This window comes from Salvia splendens, chromosome 17, assembly GCF_004379255.2.
Source record: "Salvia splendens isolate huo1 chromosome 17, SspV2, whole genome shotgun sequence".
Lineage (NCBI taxonomy): Eukaryota > Viridiplantae > Streptophyta > Magnoliopsida > Lamiales > Lamiaceae > Salvia > Salvia splendens.
This window is the reverse complement of record NC_056048.1, coordinates 20,137,961-20,153,240: the sequence shown is the minus strand read 5'-3', so window position 1 is coordinate 20,153,240 and position 15,280 is coordinate 20,137,961. Positions and strand designations below refer to the sequence as shown.

At 37.8% G+C, this 15,280-nt stretch overlaps 1 protein-coding gene across 1 annotated transcript; it reads left to right on the top strand.

Moving 5' to 3' along the window:
• Nucleotides 1–2,404: 2,404 nt before the first annotated feature.
• On the top strand, nucleotides 2,405–4,791 carry LOC121774442 (uncharacterized protein At4g14342). The gene is made up of 4 exons (XM_042171319.1): nucleotides 2,405–2,410; nucleotides 2,508–2,593; nucleotides 2,668–2,791; nucleotides 4,493–4,791. The coding sequence occupies exons 1-4, from the start codon at nucleotides 2,405–2,407 to the stop codon at nucleotides 4,538–4,540; spliced, it is 264 nt and encodes an 87-aa protein (XP_042027253.1). The 3' UTR covers nucleotides 4,541–4,791.
• Nucleotides 4,792–15,280: the final 10,489 nt, after the last annotated feature.

Genomic DNA, 15,280 nt, shown 5'->3' with positions numbered 1-15,280 from the left:
TATGAGTTTTTGAGTTTAGTTGTTTTTTTTATATCGATGGAAGGCGGGGAGGTTGAGGCTTTTAATTTTGAGATTGTATTTGTTGATAAAACTTTAATTATGGTCAGTAAAATTAATAATTATTCAAATATTGTAATTTAATTATAATTAGAGTAAAGCTCAATTTTGGTTCTAAACATATGGCCAAAATACGAATTTGGTCCAAAACATTCACTTTTTGAAAAACGGGTCCATAACAAATGAAATTCGTGTCGATTGGGTCCATTTTTTACGGTTCCGTCATTTTTTGACGGTCAACCGTCGATTAGTGAAATTTTGACCTGATTAGGCTTAATCTCGGATTATTAGTCATCTAATTATTTTTCTAATTATTTTGTTAATTAAAATTTTTTTAAGACTTTTTAAATTACTTTTCCATTTCTAATTCAAAAATCATTCCTCACCACACTCCAAATACTGGAAACGAATCGACTCCCTCCCCAACTCTCCAACTCTCTCTCTCTCTTCTTTCTCTCCACACAATCCACACAAACCCCTAAGTCTGATTCAGACTGAGAACGCCGTCGACACCGCCGGCCATGAGTTGGAAGTACCATGAGTTCCGCTCCACCGACGGACTTGTGAACGTCAAAGCGGTGTATTCGAGGAAGAGGAAGTCCAACCACCACCTGCCTGAAAATCAAAGTGAAACTGAAGGGAGGTCGGAGTCCAATTCTGACGAACACCATTCTCCTCCTCTGAAGCAAATAGAACAAGATCTGTCGGCAAACCTTAGTACCGACGCAGAAGTTAAGCTTTCTCCAATTCCAAAAGTCGAGCCCGACGGCGAAGTCCCTGAGGAAGAAGACGGCGCAGGGAGGACGACGACGAACCCTAGTTCTTCTGACCCTTGATTCCAATTGTAAAATGTTCAGGACGTATTTGATCATGATTATGAATATCAAGGATTAATTTGTCGTTTATTATGTTGATGGTGTTTACTGGTTTTTTTTATGGTGGATACTTGAGTTTGATGATGGTTTTAATTGTGCCAGTGACACAGAAACTTGTTTTTTGACATCATATGCTACTAACCTCGACTCTGCCATATCCGATGGGTCGGACGGTGTATGGTGGTGTTGTAGAAAGATCAAATTAGGGTTCTTGGGGAAGAAAGAGAAGAAAGAAAGCAAGAAATGAAAATTCAAAGATAAAATTAGGGTTCTTGTTTTAATTTTGCATTTTTAGTTTTACATTTTAATTTTCAATTTTGAATTTTGAATTTTGCATTTTCAAATTTATATATATATAGGGGTGCGTTAAAATGATAACCATATTTATGGTGATACCTAATAACCTATCATTTTATGGGTCAAAAATATCATTTTTACTAAAAATGATATTTATACACTATAAAATGATATTTTTTCAGCATGCATAAAATGATATTTTTAATCCATAAAATGATATTCTATTTTATAAAATGATATATTTCGTCCAAAGAATGATAGGTTATATATATATATATAGGGATGTATTCATTTCATTTTTGTATCTGTTGTTCTATTGTTCTTTTTAATCTCAACCCCATGATTTGACCTTCAAAAATTGCCTAATTGAGTCAAAAATTCGCTAATCGACGGTTGACCTTCAAAAGTTGACGGAACTGTCAAAAATGGACCCAATCGACACAAATTTCATTTGTTATGGACCTGTTTTTCAAAAAATGAATGTTTTGGACCAAATTCGTATTTCGGTCATATGTTTATGACCAAACTTGACCTTTACTCTTATAATTATAACAAACTATTCCAAATGTAATTCTTCGAACAATTTATAAAATACGGCTCAACTTCATTAATATAGTAAGTATTATATAATTAGTTAATTATATAACTAATCTTATTTTTAATTATAATTAGTTAATTATATCACCGGTCTAATGTAATTCGTGAATGAATTGGTTGATTATTAGTTAGATTCAATGCGTTGAATGGTTGTTGAAAGTTGTAAGCTGGAAGTTGGAATTGAACTAAATTTTGTCATACAAAAACTATCAATGGACATTCTCAAACTCCATTGTAATATCATTTGCAATGTACAAAAATAGATATCATATACAGTTACGTACTATGAATATCATTTCTAATATCCACATCGTATCGTATGTATATGTAAATATCGAATTTAGTACATTGTCTTGAAATCCCAAAAAGAACTCTCTAAATTAGTAAAATTTGCACGATCAGTTCATACTTTATACAAAAAATAACCATTACCAATTTTCTCTAGCATAGAAAAATAAAGACGCAAGAAAATGAGGAAATATAAATATTTCTCTAACAGCGTTTTAGAATAGTCGCTGTTTACAAGGCTATATAAGTAGCAGTCAAAACCAGATGGCTTATTTTTCTTCAACTCCAATATGCAGGTAAATCAATTTAAATCGTCACTGAAACCCTAGATTTTTTTTTCTCTCCCTATTGAAATTTGGTGGAAGCTAATCTTTGTGGCTGTGATCGGTGCAGGCGAGTGACAGGTTCAATATCAACTCACAGCTCGAACATTTGCAAGCTAAATATGTCGGTACAGGGCACGCCGACTTGACTCGATTGTAAGTCCCCTAACCCAAACCTGCGGATAATCTTCTTTAATTTGTGAATTTTGGGAAAATTGCTTCTCTTGTAGTGAATGGGCGGTGAATATCCATCGAGATAGCTACGCCTCGTACGTTGGGCATTATCCGATGCTGGCCTACTTTGCCGTCGCTGAAAACGAATCCATTGGGAGAGAGCGCTACAATTTCATGCAGGTATACCTTTCGTGCTGAATCTTCATTTGTTTTATTTTTTTCGGTGTTTGGACTTTGGAGCTTGTTGTGGTTGTTATATTAGTCATTTGGTGAAGGTAAGGTATTGAAAATTTGTCGGTCTGTTGAGCTTTTCAAAATTTCATTTCCTTTCCCCCTTTAGTTTCTCTATTTTGTGGACTTGGAGTTGGTGCTGTGGTGGGTTTGGTGATTGTTAATTTAGTCATTTGGTGAAGGTAAGGTATTGTAAATACTTCAGTGAGATTTGAGTCGATTGGTGCAATCTTTTCATTGTTTGTTTGTCTCTTTCAGCTTTAAATTAGGCTTCATAGTCAAAATTTACAATGCTCTTGTAAATACGTCAGGCTTCTGCTAGTACATACTACTATGATTTTATTCAATGTGGAAAGTTTCTAAAGAAAATGAGTGGCGTGTCACATTTTGTAGTATTATTTAAGCTTCAATTTGTCGCTGGACATGGTAGAAATGAATGAATAAAGCCCAGATAGTATGTTTGATTGGGTTTATTCTCACGACTAGTCAGAGAAGAGATGATAATTTTACTTATACAGGATCTTCCTGTTAGGAGTTGTTGGTATGGCATTTATGAAAGTGCCATTTTGTCCAAATATCTTTTGTATTTTTTATTTTACTTCCACACAATCATCAATGATAAAGTTGTTTCTGGAATCATTCTGGTTGAGTGTATTTCTAATTCTGCTAGCATACGTGGGAGTAGTTTCTACTTTCCATTTTCTTAGTAAAGTTGTTCATATTTGGCTCCAGCCACTGACCTGCCCAAGCCAAAGTCAGTCCGTTAACTGGTTTCAGGTAAATGGTTTTTGGTTGAGGTGAGTGGTGAGTGGTACCACTGGAACTATTGACTGTTTGTTGGTTCAGTTATGAAGTTGGTAAAATTGTTTTAGAGGCATAAGCCCATTTGAGGATTTATAAGCCCTTTTAATGAATGATATATAACTGATTGAGAGTTCATTTCTTTTAAGTATCTTGCCCCTCTTGGACCTCCCCCTCCCCCATCTCTCCCCCGTCCTCCCCCTGGGGCAATACATTACAAAGCCAAATCCAGCTACAATCCAAGTGCACTGCGTGCACAAACAGACTTTTGGCCTGCCAGCCCAACTATCATTCCCCCACCCCCTTTCTTTATATATGTGTCCAAATCTATGATGGGAAGTCAATCGTCTTACTGCTTGTAGCAGTGGGTGTGAAGCTCTCAGATCTTGTAGCAGTCTAATTTTATGTCCATAAAAGTTCCACTAAATTTGGGATTTGAATATTGCTGTTACTTTGTGTCCATTTTTTTGGAAATTTTTAGCTTTAGAAAAGTACTCCATAACAAATAGGTTCTTGTTGCAATTTTAAGATTTTTCAAAATATACCCAGATCTTGGATTAGTAAAACCTGAACTGAAAAGCTCGTAATATAGTTGTGTGAAAGGCTTGAGGTGAAGTCTTATTCGGAACACTCCTAACTGAAAGGGTTATCAGGAGATGGTGCAGCTTATTGCTTAAAAAAATACTACTCGTTTATTCATTGAGCTCTGGAGCAATCAGATATGCCTGTGTTGAACTTTTATATCTTCTAGCACTTCATGTTTTCTATGATATTTACAGAGATTGTATGTAGCTGGTTTTTGTATCAAAGTTTGTACTAATATTTTGTGAATTCCCAACTTGTGTACAGAAAATGCTTTTGCCTTGTGGTCTCCCTCCCGAGAGAGAAGATGATTGAAGGGCCTCCTGCTATCGTTGTGGAGCTGAAAACTGCACTCGGATGTTCCCAGAGACCTGGCCACTCCTTTCGCCCTTGTGATCTGTCCTATGCATTTCTATATAAATCATTCACGCTGTAGTTGACTGCTCTACTCTTACCGTCTCTTAACACACTGTTTAGTTTTTGCAAGAAAGGTTGCTTTATTATATGCGCATTTGTCTGTAAATGTTACTGTTGCTGCAAGGAAAATGCGATCTCAAGGATTAAAACTTCTCGTCCGTAGAGAAACGGATGATGTTGGAATGTTTGGTAAGAATTAAATTTACAAAAGTTAAATTCGAGTCACTACATACACGAGTATGTGAATACAAAAACTAGAAAAGATAATTAAATTGACAAAACTAAAGTTAGCATTATAGTCGGCACCACCCACTAGTTGAAAATTTGTGGGTGTCCAAATTTGAATTTGTTTTCAATAGAAAAGTGTGTTATCCAATGTTTATGCTGATGTGGGAAGGTGGAAAGAGGCTGCAAAGCTGAAAGCGACCCTTACAAGGACAGAGGCGAAGAAGAAGAACGAAGCTAGCTGGAGATGGAAACCACCATGACCGTTGCAAGGCACTGCACTACTGCAGGATATTGTGAGATGAATGCAGCTTAAAGGCAACGGGGGTGAGGAGCAGAAGATCTTCGCAGAGGGATCATTGGTAATAATCACCATTTCAAGAATGGCCGCAAAGCATGTTGAATCACCATGGTGAATTTTGCAGCTCATTTCTACTTGATAAGTAAATGAACTAGTCTCAATGTGAGATGTTTTACAACCATACAAATGTTATGCAGCACCTGAAAACAAACAAGTCTTAAATTTAACTACTATTTCTCTGATAATCTTATGGCATCCATATTGATATCAGGATCGGTAATTAAGTTCTGTATATTTTCTCTATCTTTACATTGTACATGGAGTACCAATATATAGGAGTAGGGATTGCTCTACAAGGTAAACCTAATTAACATAATTACAAATATTGCATATCTCCTAAAGATGGTAACAAGATAATTTGCACATATCTTTCTCCTGATATGGTGCGATCTTCTCCAACACTCCCCCTCAAGTTAAGTAACGGGATTCCCAATACTCAACTTGCACAATACTTCTCGAAACTGCTTTGAATTCACCGCCTTGGTCAAAATATCTGCTAGCTGATCCTCGGACTTGACAAATGGTATCTCAACTATTCTTGCCTTGATATTCTCCTTTATGAAATGCTGGTCTACTTCCACATGTTTTGTTCGATCATGCTGGACTGGGTTTTCAGATATGCTAATGGCCGCCTTGTTGTCAAAAATAACTTGCACGTCTGAGACGAGTGAAGACTTAACTCCCTCATAAGTCTCCTTAGCCATAGTAGTTCTGTCAACCCACCCTTTATTCCGCGAAACTCTGCTTCTGCGCTAGATAGTGCTACCACCTTCTGCTTCTTGCTCCTCCATGTCACAAGATTCCCTCCGACGAAGGTAAAGTACCCCTCGGTTGATCTCCTATCATTTGGGTTTCCAGCCCAATCCGCATCAGTAAACCCATTTATCTCCAAGTGTCCATGTTTCTCGAACAGAAGTCCATGGTCAACTGTTCCCTTTAAGTACTTAACAATCCTTACAGCCGCCTCCCAATGCTCTTCTTGAGGTGCATGCATAAACTGACTTACTACTCCCACTGCATAGGCAATATCCGGCCTAGTGTGAGATAAGTATATCAATTTCCCGACTAATCTTTGATATCTTCCCCTGTCAGCAAGCTTCGCCTCTTTCTTCATTTGTAGCCCGTGGTTCTGAACCATCGGAGTATCTGCAGGTTTACAGTCCAGCATCCCGATTTCAGCTAAAAGGTCGAGTATGTACATCCTCTGATTGATGAATATCCCTTTCTTGGACCTCAACACTTCTATCCCCAAGAAGTATTTTAGTGGTCCTAGATCCTTCATCTCAAACTCACTAAACAAGTTTCTTCTGAGCTCCGTCATTTCTTCAGTATCATCTCCGGTGATAATCATATCATCCACATAAATAATCAGACACGTGATCTTGCCATCTTTTTTCTTGATAAACAGTGTGTGGTCTGAATTGCTCTGTTTGTACCCATATTTTTCATCACCTCTGTGAACCGTCCAAACCACGCCCTTGGAGATTGTTTCAACCCGTACAACGTCTTCTTCAGTTGACATACATCTCCCGTTTGGAACTCATCAGCAAATCCAGGTGGAGGTTCCATGAAAACTGGCTTTGGTAGCTCCCCATGTAGAAAGGCATTGGTTACATCAAATTGGTGAAGTGGCCAATCCTTGTTGGCTGCAATTGAGAACAAGACTCTGACGATGTTGATTTTTGCCACAGGCGAAAACGTCTCGTCATAATCGATTCCATAGGTCTGGGTGTATCCCTTCGCCACAAGTCTGGCCTTATATCTTTCCATCGTGTCATCTGGCCTTCTCTTTATCGTGAACACCCATCTACACCCAACAGTTTTCACCCCTTAGGGCAGCTTGCCTTTCACCCAAGTATTGTTCCTCATCAGTGCCCCCATCTCCGTGACCATAGCATCCCTCCAATGCTTATGTTTCATTGCTTCCTCCGCCGATTGTGGAATTTCTTCTTCTTCATACAATGCGGCTTCAAATGCTCTGGCCATCTTGGCCAGATTCCCTTGTACGAAGTTCGCTACTCCGTATCTGCTCTTCTTCCCAATCTTTTCAGGAGAGTACCGTTTTGGTGGGACTCCTCTTGTAGTTCGATTAGGAAGAATGTACCTCCCAGTGTCACTATCAACCGTGTTATCTTCCTCGGGAACATCTGTACTCATATGGTGGTTAGGGGAGAATGTATTTTCATCGGGATCAAGAATTACCTCGGATATCATCTGAGGAGGATCTGGGGGCGGATGAGATGACTCTGGTGGCGAGACCTGCTCGGCGGTAGTGACAACTGGTTTTGTTAGATCCTCAATAGAAGGATTTGGAAGTGGCACCACCCAACTTAGGTAGTCCGATGAACTGCCTGGATCACGCTCCCCCTGACTATCAAGGTGGGTGTGGTAAAAGAATTCGGTTTCTAAGAAATTACAATTCATGGTGGTAATGATCTTTTTGTGTGGGGATCGAAGCATCGGTATCATTTCTGGTTCATTCCATACCCGACGAAGACACACTTGGTTGCACATGGTGATAGTTTGGTTCTCTCGTGTTTAGGGATATGAACATAGACAATGCAGCCAAAAACTTTGGGTGGAAGGTTCAGGTGTTGGGGAATGTTGGTCAATTTGGATAGCATATCAAGTGGAGTTCTCTTGTTGAGGATTTTTGTAGGTAAACGGTTCATGAGGTACACGGCTGTGGCTATGGCTTCTGGCTTCTGGCCAGAAATGTTTGGGGACTTTGGATTCGATCATGAGAGCCCGGGTAATTTCTAGAATTGTCCTATTCTTCCTCTCTACTACCCCATTTTGTTCAGGTGTATAGGCACAAGATGTTTGGTGGATCATTCCTTTCTCTTTACAAAACTGGGTCATAGAACTATTAACAAACTCCCTCCCATTGTCTGACCTAATGGTTTTTATGGTGGTATGAAACTGTGTTTGGACCAATTTGAAGAATAAGATAAATTTTTCTACGACTTCAGACTTATGTTTCAAGAAATATATCCAAGTCATTCGAGTACAGTCATCAACAAAAATCACAAAGTAACGAAAAATACCACCAACAACTGGAGCAGGGCCCCACACATCAGCATGTATCAAGGAAAAAATAGAATTTATACGAGTGTTTGTAAGTTTAAATGACTGTCTGTGGCTCTTGGCCAAAACACATGTTTCACAGGAAAAGTCTGTAGGAATAGAAAGGTTCGGAAAAAGAAGTTTAAAATAACCAGGAGAAGGGTGCCCTAGTCTTCGGTGCCACAGCCAAATTTCTTGTTTCGTGGACCCGTGAGCCAGCATCGCACTACCATCTTGAGCTATCTCGTCCACATAGTAGAGTCCTTGTTTCTCAGTGCCACGCCCAAGAATCCTCTTCGTCTGAATATCCTGTAATATGCAGAAAGTAGGATGCATTAGAAGTGTACAATTCAAGTCCCTAGTCACATGACTTATGGACATCAATCTCTGAGACAGTGTAGGAACATGTAAACAGTTTGACAATCGAAGAGTGGGAGATATATCAATGGTTCCCAACCCAACAACAGTGATTAATTCCTCGTTTGCAGTCCTAATATATGTATCAGTAACAACATCATAGCTACTAAAATCATTCCGGTCTGGGGACATTGTATCTGTGGCCCCACAATCAAAAATCCAACCTCGATCACTTATTCTATCATCATTACAAACGTGAAATGCCGCGGAAACATTTTCTAGAGGTGCAAAGGGGTTTTTTGACAAAAAACTGCAAGTATTTGGGGTTTTTTGAGTTTTCATCAAAGGTTGGGGTCGGTTATGATAAGTTACATAATCTGGGGGCCGAAAAGTAATAGCATGGGGTTTCATTTGTAATAAGTGTTTCTTATGGGGGTGCAAATAAGAGTGTAAAGAAATACTAGGGTTTGGTTTAAAGCCAAACCCTATACCTCCGATAGCGGCGCCGCTCCACTCTTCTTTCTCGGCGAAATTGCCGGCCCCCCGTACGCCGCCGCCGGTTGAAGCCTGGGCTCCCGGCGGTTTCTCCTGCCCCATTGTCGTCTCTCGGTTTCCAGCCCCAATTTGTCTCTGTTGTCCCCGTTTGTCAACACCGATGGCGAGCTTCGCCTGAGCTCTCGCCCTCTGTTTCTCCTCCCACCATTCCGGGTATCCAATTATGAGGAAGCACTCCTCCTTGGTGTGTCTCGGTTTTCCACAGTGGGAGCATATCAGTCGGGATTTATCCAGCCTGTTATCCGGCCGGTGAGTGGCTGCGGAGGGGTGTGGCTGTGCGCGGGAGTTAGGGCGTTGTCTTTGGGCAGCTAAACCGTGCCCGATTCCCCCCCCAGATGACGAATCGGTGTTTCTGCCGTCGGCTCCTCCGGTGAGTGAAGGGGATGTGTTGATGCTTCTTCGAGTAGCCTCCCTCTTCACATATCCGTAGGCAGTCTCAACCGATGGGGGCGGTTCCTCCTTGAGGATTTCTCGCCTAATTGATTCATATTCCTGATTCAATCCTGTTAGAAACTTGATTAGTCTCTTGCTGTTGGAGAATTCTCTGAACTGGTCGACACCTTTGTCGCAGCAAGTAACCGGCTGTTTCTGGCAGCGGTCAATGTTGATCCACAATCCATTGATTCTTCGGTAGTATGTCTCAAGGTCGAGATCTCCCTGTCTGATTGTTAGTTGCCTTTTCTTCCAGGTCGTAGATGAGATATGGATCCGCCTTACTTTCGTATGTTACCGCAAGGCTATCCCACAACGCCTTTGATGTTTGGTGATGCGCGAAATCGGCGATAATATCGTCTTCGATGTTATCGACGATCCACGAGAAAACGACCAGATCATCTTCCTCCCAGTCGTCGTACCCCTTGCTTCCGGGTGCAGGTGGTTCCTTCTTGATGTATGAGTAGGCTCCTCGGCCTCCCAATTTGACCTTCATCAATCTTGACCAGATTGGGTAATTCTTTCCGTTCAGCTTGAACGCAACAGTGATATTCTTGTTGTTCCTTAGTCTCGTTGGAGTTTTCAGATCGTTTTTGTTGTCTTCTTCGCTGTCTGACATTGTTTCTGATGTAGGATTTGGATTCTGTGGTTGATTTGGCTATATGGGTCGAGAATGAGTATATTGTGGCTATGATGATTTTGTTCTGAGCCAAGGTCGTTCCTGCTCTGAGGCCATGATATCAGGATCGGTAATTAAGTTCCGTATATTTTCTCATCTTTACATTGTACATGGAGTACCAATATATAGGAGTAGGGATTGCTATACAAGGTAAATCTAATTAACATAATTACAAATATTGCATATCTCCTAAAGATGATAACAAGATAATTTGCACATATCTTTCTCCTGATATGGTGCGATCTTCTCCAACACATATGGTGACAAGAAAGGGCATGGCCAGCAAAAAAATTTTGTCGACTTGTTAGAAATTTTCCGTCTACTCGTTTTCTTTTCGTTTTATTTGAAATCTTCACACCAAGAATTATCTGATAATGTAATCTATATACTTTGGGCTTGCACTTATTGCGATTATTTTTGTCTAGAAATTTCGTTAAATTTCAGTTCTAAAAACATAATTGTATTTTGACTTATATGTTAAATGTAATTTATTTGAATAAGTTGTCGCGATAATGACAATTCGTGTTATAATGTCATATGGTTTATCAACATAATATCTATGTACGTAATAATATATCGAGGCAAAACAATATAATAGCCGTTTAAATTGGGAAAAGATATGTGCTGTATTGCTAATTTTGTCAATAATACATGTGAAGATAATAGGATTAGTTAGTTGTTTGTTGATTGGTTTTCTCCTTTTGTGAAAGATTGATTGGATTGGATTGGATTGGATTGGATTGGAACAGCAAATTGGCGGCTCCATCAACATAAATTAGCGTCTATTTTGACTTGTACACTTTTATTAAAGTTCTATATTATTCGGCCTTAATGTTTTATATCCACCTCAAATATATGCTAGACTCTCCATCTACGATTAATTGAGTCTGTTTGACTCGGCTTAGATTTTAAGAAATATAATAAAAAAATATATTAAAAAAATTAGTGAAAATGAGTCCTACTATAAGATTAGTTTTATAATAAAACTTGAATGTGATAAGTTATTGTAACGTAAGGTCCATTACCAAAATTAGTAATAATAAAACTAATTTCCAATCCAAAATGCATAATTTTTTATACTATATACTTAAAATTATCAATACAAAGACATGACTTTAGTAATACAATATATATATATATATATATATATATATAAAATCAACACAAAGACATAAGTATATCAACACTCTAGTGTTGATATACTTATAATAATCTGTGTTGATAATTTTAATATACAAAATTAAAAAATGCTAAGTTCTGGATTGGAAATTAGTTAGCATTTGATCACACACATATATATGGGTTGTGATAAAATGCAAACTATATATATTGTATAAACTTCAAACTTCTCAACACAATGTCAATACAGTGTCAACACGTTATAATATTTCAAGATTTAATATCAACACAGATTCAACACAACGTAAACCATTGACATTGTGTTGGCATTTTTTCTGTTATTTTGTCACCTGTTGATATTTTCTAAAGGACCAGGTCATAGTTTGCATTTTGTATAATATTTAGAGTTTGTATTTGATTACATCCATAGCAATATACTTCCCCCGTCCCATAAAAATAGTCTTCTTTTTCCATTTTGGGTCGTCCTACAAAAATAATCATCTTCCATTTTTGGCAAGTCTTTTTTCCCTATGAATTGGGTTTCATTCTCCACTAATAATACTCCAATCACTTTTTCTTTTTACCTCTCCCTTACTTTACCAATTTTGCATTAAAACCCGCGCAATCCCAAAAGTTCCTACTTTTATGGGGTGGATGGAGTATATATATATATATATATATATAGGGTTTTGATCCATGCAAAACCATTCTTAATACAAAAATGCAGAACCAAGCATACATAAGTCATTTTTAGGTCATTGTAAGCTTATTTTTACGTCATTATAGTAAGGATGACATGAAATGATCTTAACATGACCTCAAACCCAAAGTTTATAATATGATCTAAAACTGCTTTACAATGACCCTCCGTGTTTTTGTTTAATTATTGACCATTGGATTGTCAAATCTCATGGTTAGGATTTGGTCTGGATTTTGTATTGAGATCAAGTTTTGTATTGATCATTTTCCTATATATATATATATATATATATATAGGGATGTATTCATTTCCTTTTCTCATATTTCCTCCTTTTTCCTTCTTGATCTCAACCGTTTATTTTCTACATCCTAAGGCCGAAAATATTCAACTTAAATAATACATTTTAATACAATTTTTAACGTGGAAGGGCATTATAGGGAAATAATAGCTTGGTGGTTAAGGAAAATTCCATGAAATCCTCCCATGAAATCTTCCGTTTTTTTCATCTTCTTCACGCGTTCCAGACGCAATTTTTTGCAGTATTCCATCTTTGTAGTATTTGGGTCGTTGCAATTTCCGTCTCTCTCGGCTGTTCGATCCTAGGGTTTTCTATCTTGTTACGCCGGCGTTGTTATAATCTTGTTACGCCGGCGTTGTTATAATCGTTTTTTTTAATTCTATTTTCTCTGTATGCGTGTATTTGTTTATGTATCGTAGGTATCAATACCAATTCAGATCCGATTTGTTATCCAGATACTTGTTGAGCACGTATTTCGTGTGTTGCGATATATTGCAAAAAACAACTTTGGCGAGGTTTCAATTATTGTCCGTTAGGGTTCTTGTTATGGCCTGTGGATGCCCAATAGTTGTGGATTGTTGATTTAGTATAGGGTGAGAGTCAAAACCATGATGATGCACCGTTAGTACGTATCAGTCCTTGTGGGTCTAGTTAATGGCGTGGCTAATGTAGTTATGTAAATTGATACTAACAATACACCAAATAGTAATGGATAATCTATTTTATAGACTATATAATGCGTAATTTATGTAATGCAATGTATAGGATAGTGTAAATAATGACCGACCGCGATTATGAAACATTCCTTCAGGGTTTAGCTCTCGGCTTGAATAGTGCAGCAATTTAAAACGATACGTATAATGCACAAAATGATGAAATATAATGAATTGTTTTTACTATATAATGCATAATAAGTGTGCGGCAATGCATAGGGTATAAGTATTGGGTCGTAGTATTGATGTTTGTCACACGTTTAGTGCAGCAATTTAAAACGATACGTATAATGCACAAAATGATGAAATATAATGAATTGTTTTTACTATATAATGCATAATAAGTGTGCGGCAATGCATAGGGTATAAGTATTGGGTCGTAGTATTGATGTTTGTCACACGTTTGTTTTGACCCCTAAGGGTTTAATAAGTCTAGGGGCTAGGGTATAGTACGCACACATTAATTACAACGTTTAAGAATAGCTTGTATTTGACCTATAAATAAATCACGTAAGCTTCCAATTGACATATTATACTATTTATAGTTGGTACAAATAATGCACCAAATGATGGAGTATAATGACATTTTTTGCCAATGTAATGCATAATACGTGGGCGGCAATGTATAGGTTATAAATATCGGGTTGTAGTATTGATGTTTGTCACATGTTTCTTGTTTCCCGTTAGGGTTTAATAATCCTAGGGGCTAGGGTATAGTACATACCCATTAATAAAAACGTATGAGAATAGCTTGTGTTTGACCTAAAAATAAATCACGTAAGTTTCCAATGTACATGTTGTACTCAATAAAGTTGGTTTAAATAATGCACCAAATGAATATGCCTAATGCATTATATTATCTGTATAATGCATACTATGTTATTTGCAATGTATAGGTTGTACGAATATTTGAAGGACCGATAGTATGCCTTATTCCTTTAGGTCTTAAATATTGGTTAGTAGTTTTGATGTTTTGCACACGTTTCTTGTTTCACCTAGGGTTTAATAAGCCTAGGGGGTAGGGTATGGTACGTACACATCAAAAAAACGTTTAAGATGACGGATAATGAATTGTATTGACTATATAATGCATAATACGTGATCGGCAATGTATAGGATGGAGAAAATAACTGATCGACCGCGAGTATGAATCATACCTTTTGGCGTTAACCCGGTACAAATAATGCACCAAATGATTATGCATAATGGATTATATTGTCTGTATAATGCATAAAACGTCATCTGCAATGTATAGGTTGGAGGAATTAATAAAGGACCGCTTCCAGGAAGCTATACCACTTGATTAAGAAGGTCGTGGCCACCAGGAAGCATTTGGAGAGGAACAAGAATGATAAGGATTCCAAGTTCAGGTTGATTTTGGTGGAGAGCAGGATTCACCGCTTGGCCCATTAATACAAGAAGACCAAGTAGCTTCCATCTATGTGGAAATATTAAGCCGAGATTGATTGCTCGGTGCACGGTTATTATTTGTCCCAAGGGTTTAGGAATTCTTGGGGCTAGGTTGTAGTATGCATTGAGTCCACGAGTTTCGGTCATTCATTTAAGGTTCATCTAAGGTTTAGGAATCATATCCGTTAGGTAGTAGTTTTTAGCCGATATACACAATGTACACATGATACTATATAATGCTTGTTTTAAGTGCTGTAATGCACGTTTTTTGATATATAATGTACTTTTATACTCACAAATTTAATTTAAGTTTGGCCTTAGTTTAAATGTTTGGCGCACGTTTCTTGTTTCCCCTAAGGGTTTAGCAAGCCTAGGGGCTAGGGTGTAGTATGTTCTAAGTCAAAAAAACGTTGTCCAAGTACACGAGCTGCGGTAATTCATCTGGTGTTGCACATGCATAGCGCGCAGTTATTTTTTAACTGATATACATGATGTACATATTTTATAGTATAATGCGTAGTTTAGTTTCTGTAATGCATTATTTGTCATATGTAATGAACATTTATCCTGACGCGTTTAATTTAAGTTGTGCCGTGTTTCGATATTTGGCGCACGTTTCTTGTTTTCCCTAAGGGTTTAACCAGCCTAGGGGCTAGGGTGTAGTATGTTTTAAGTCTAAAAAACATTGTCCAAATACACGAATTGCGGTAATTCATCTGGGGT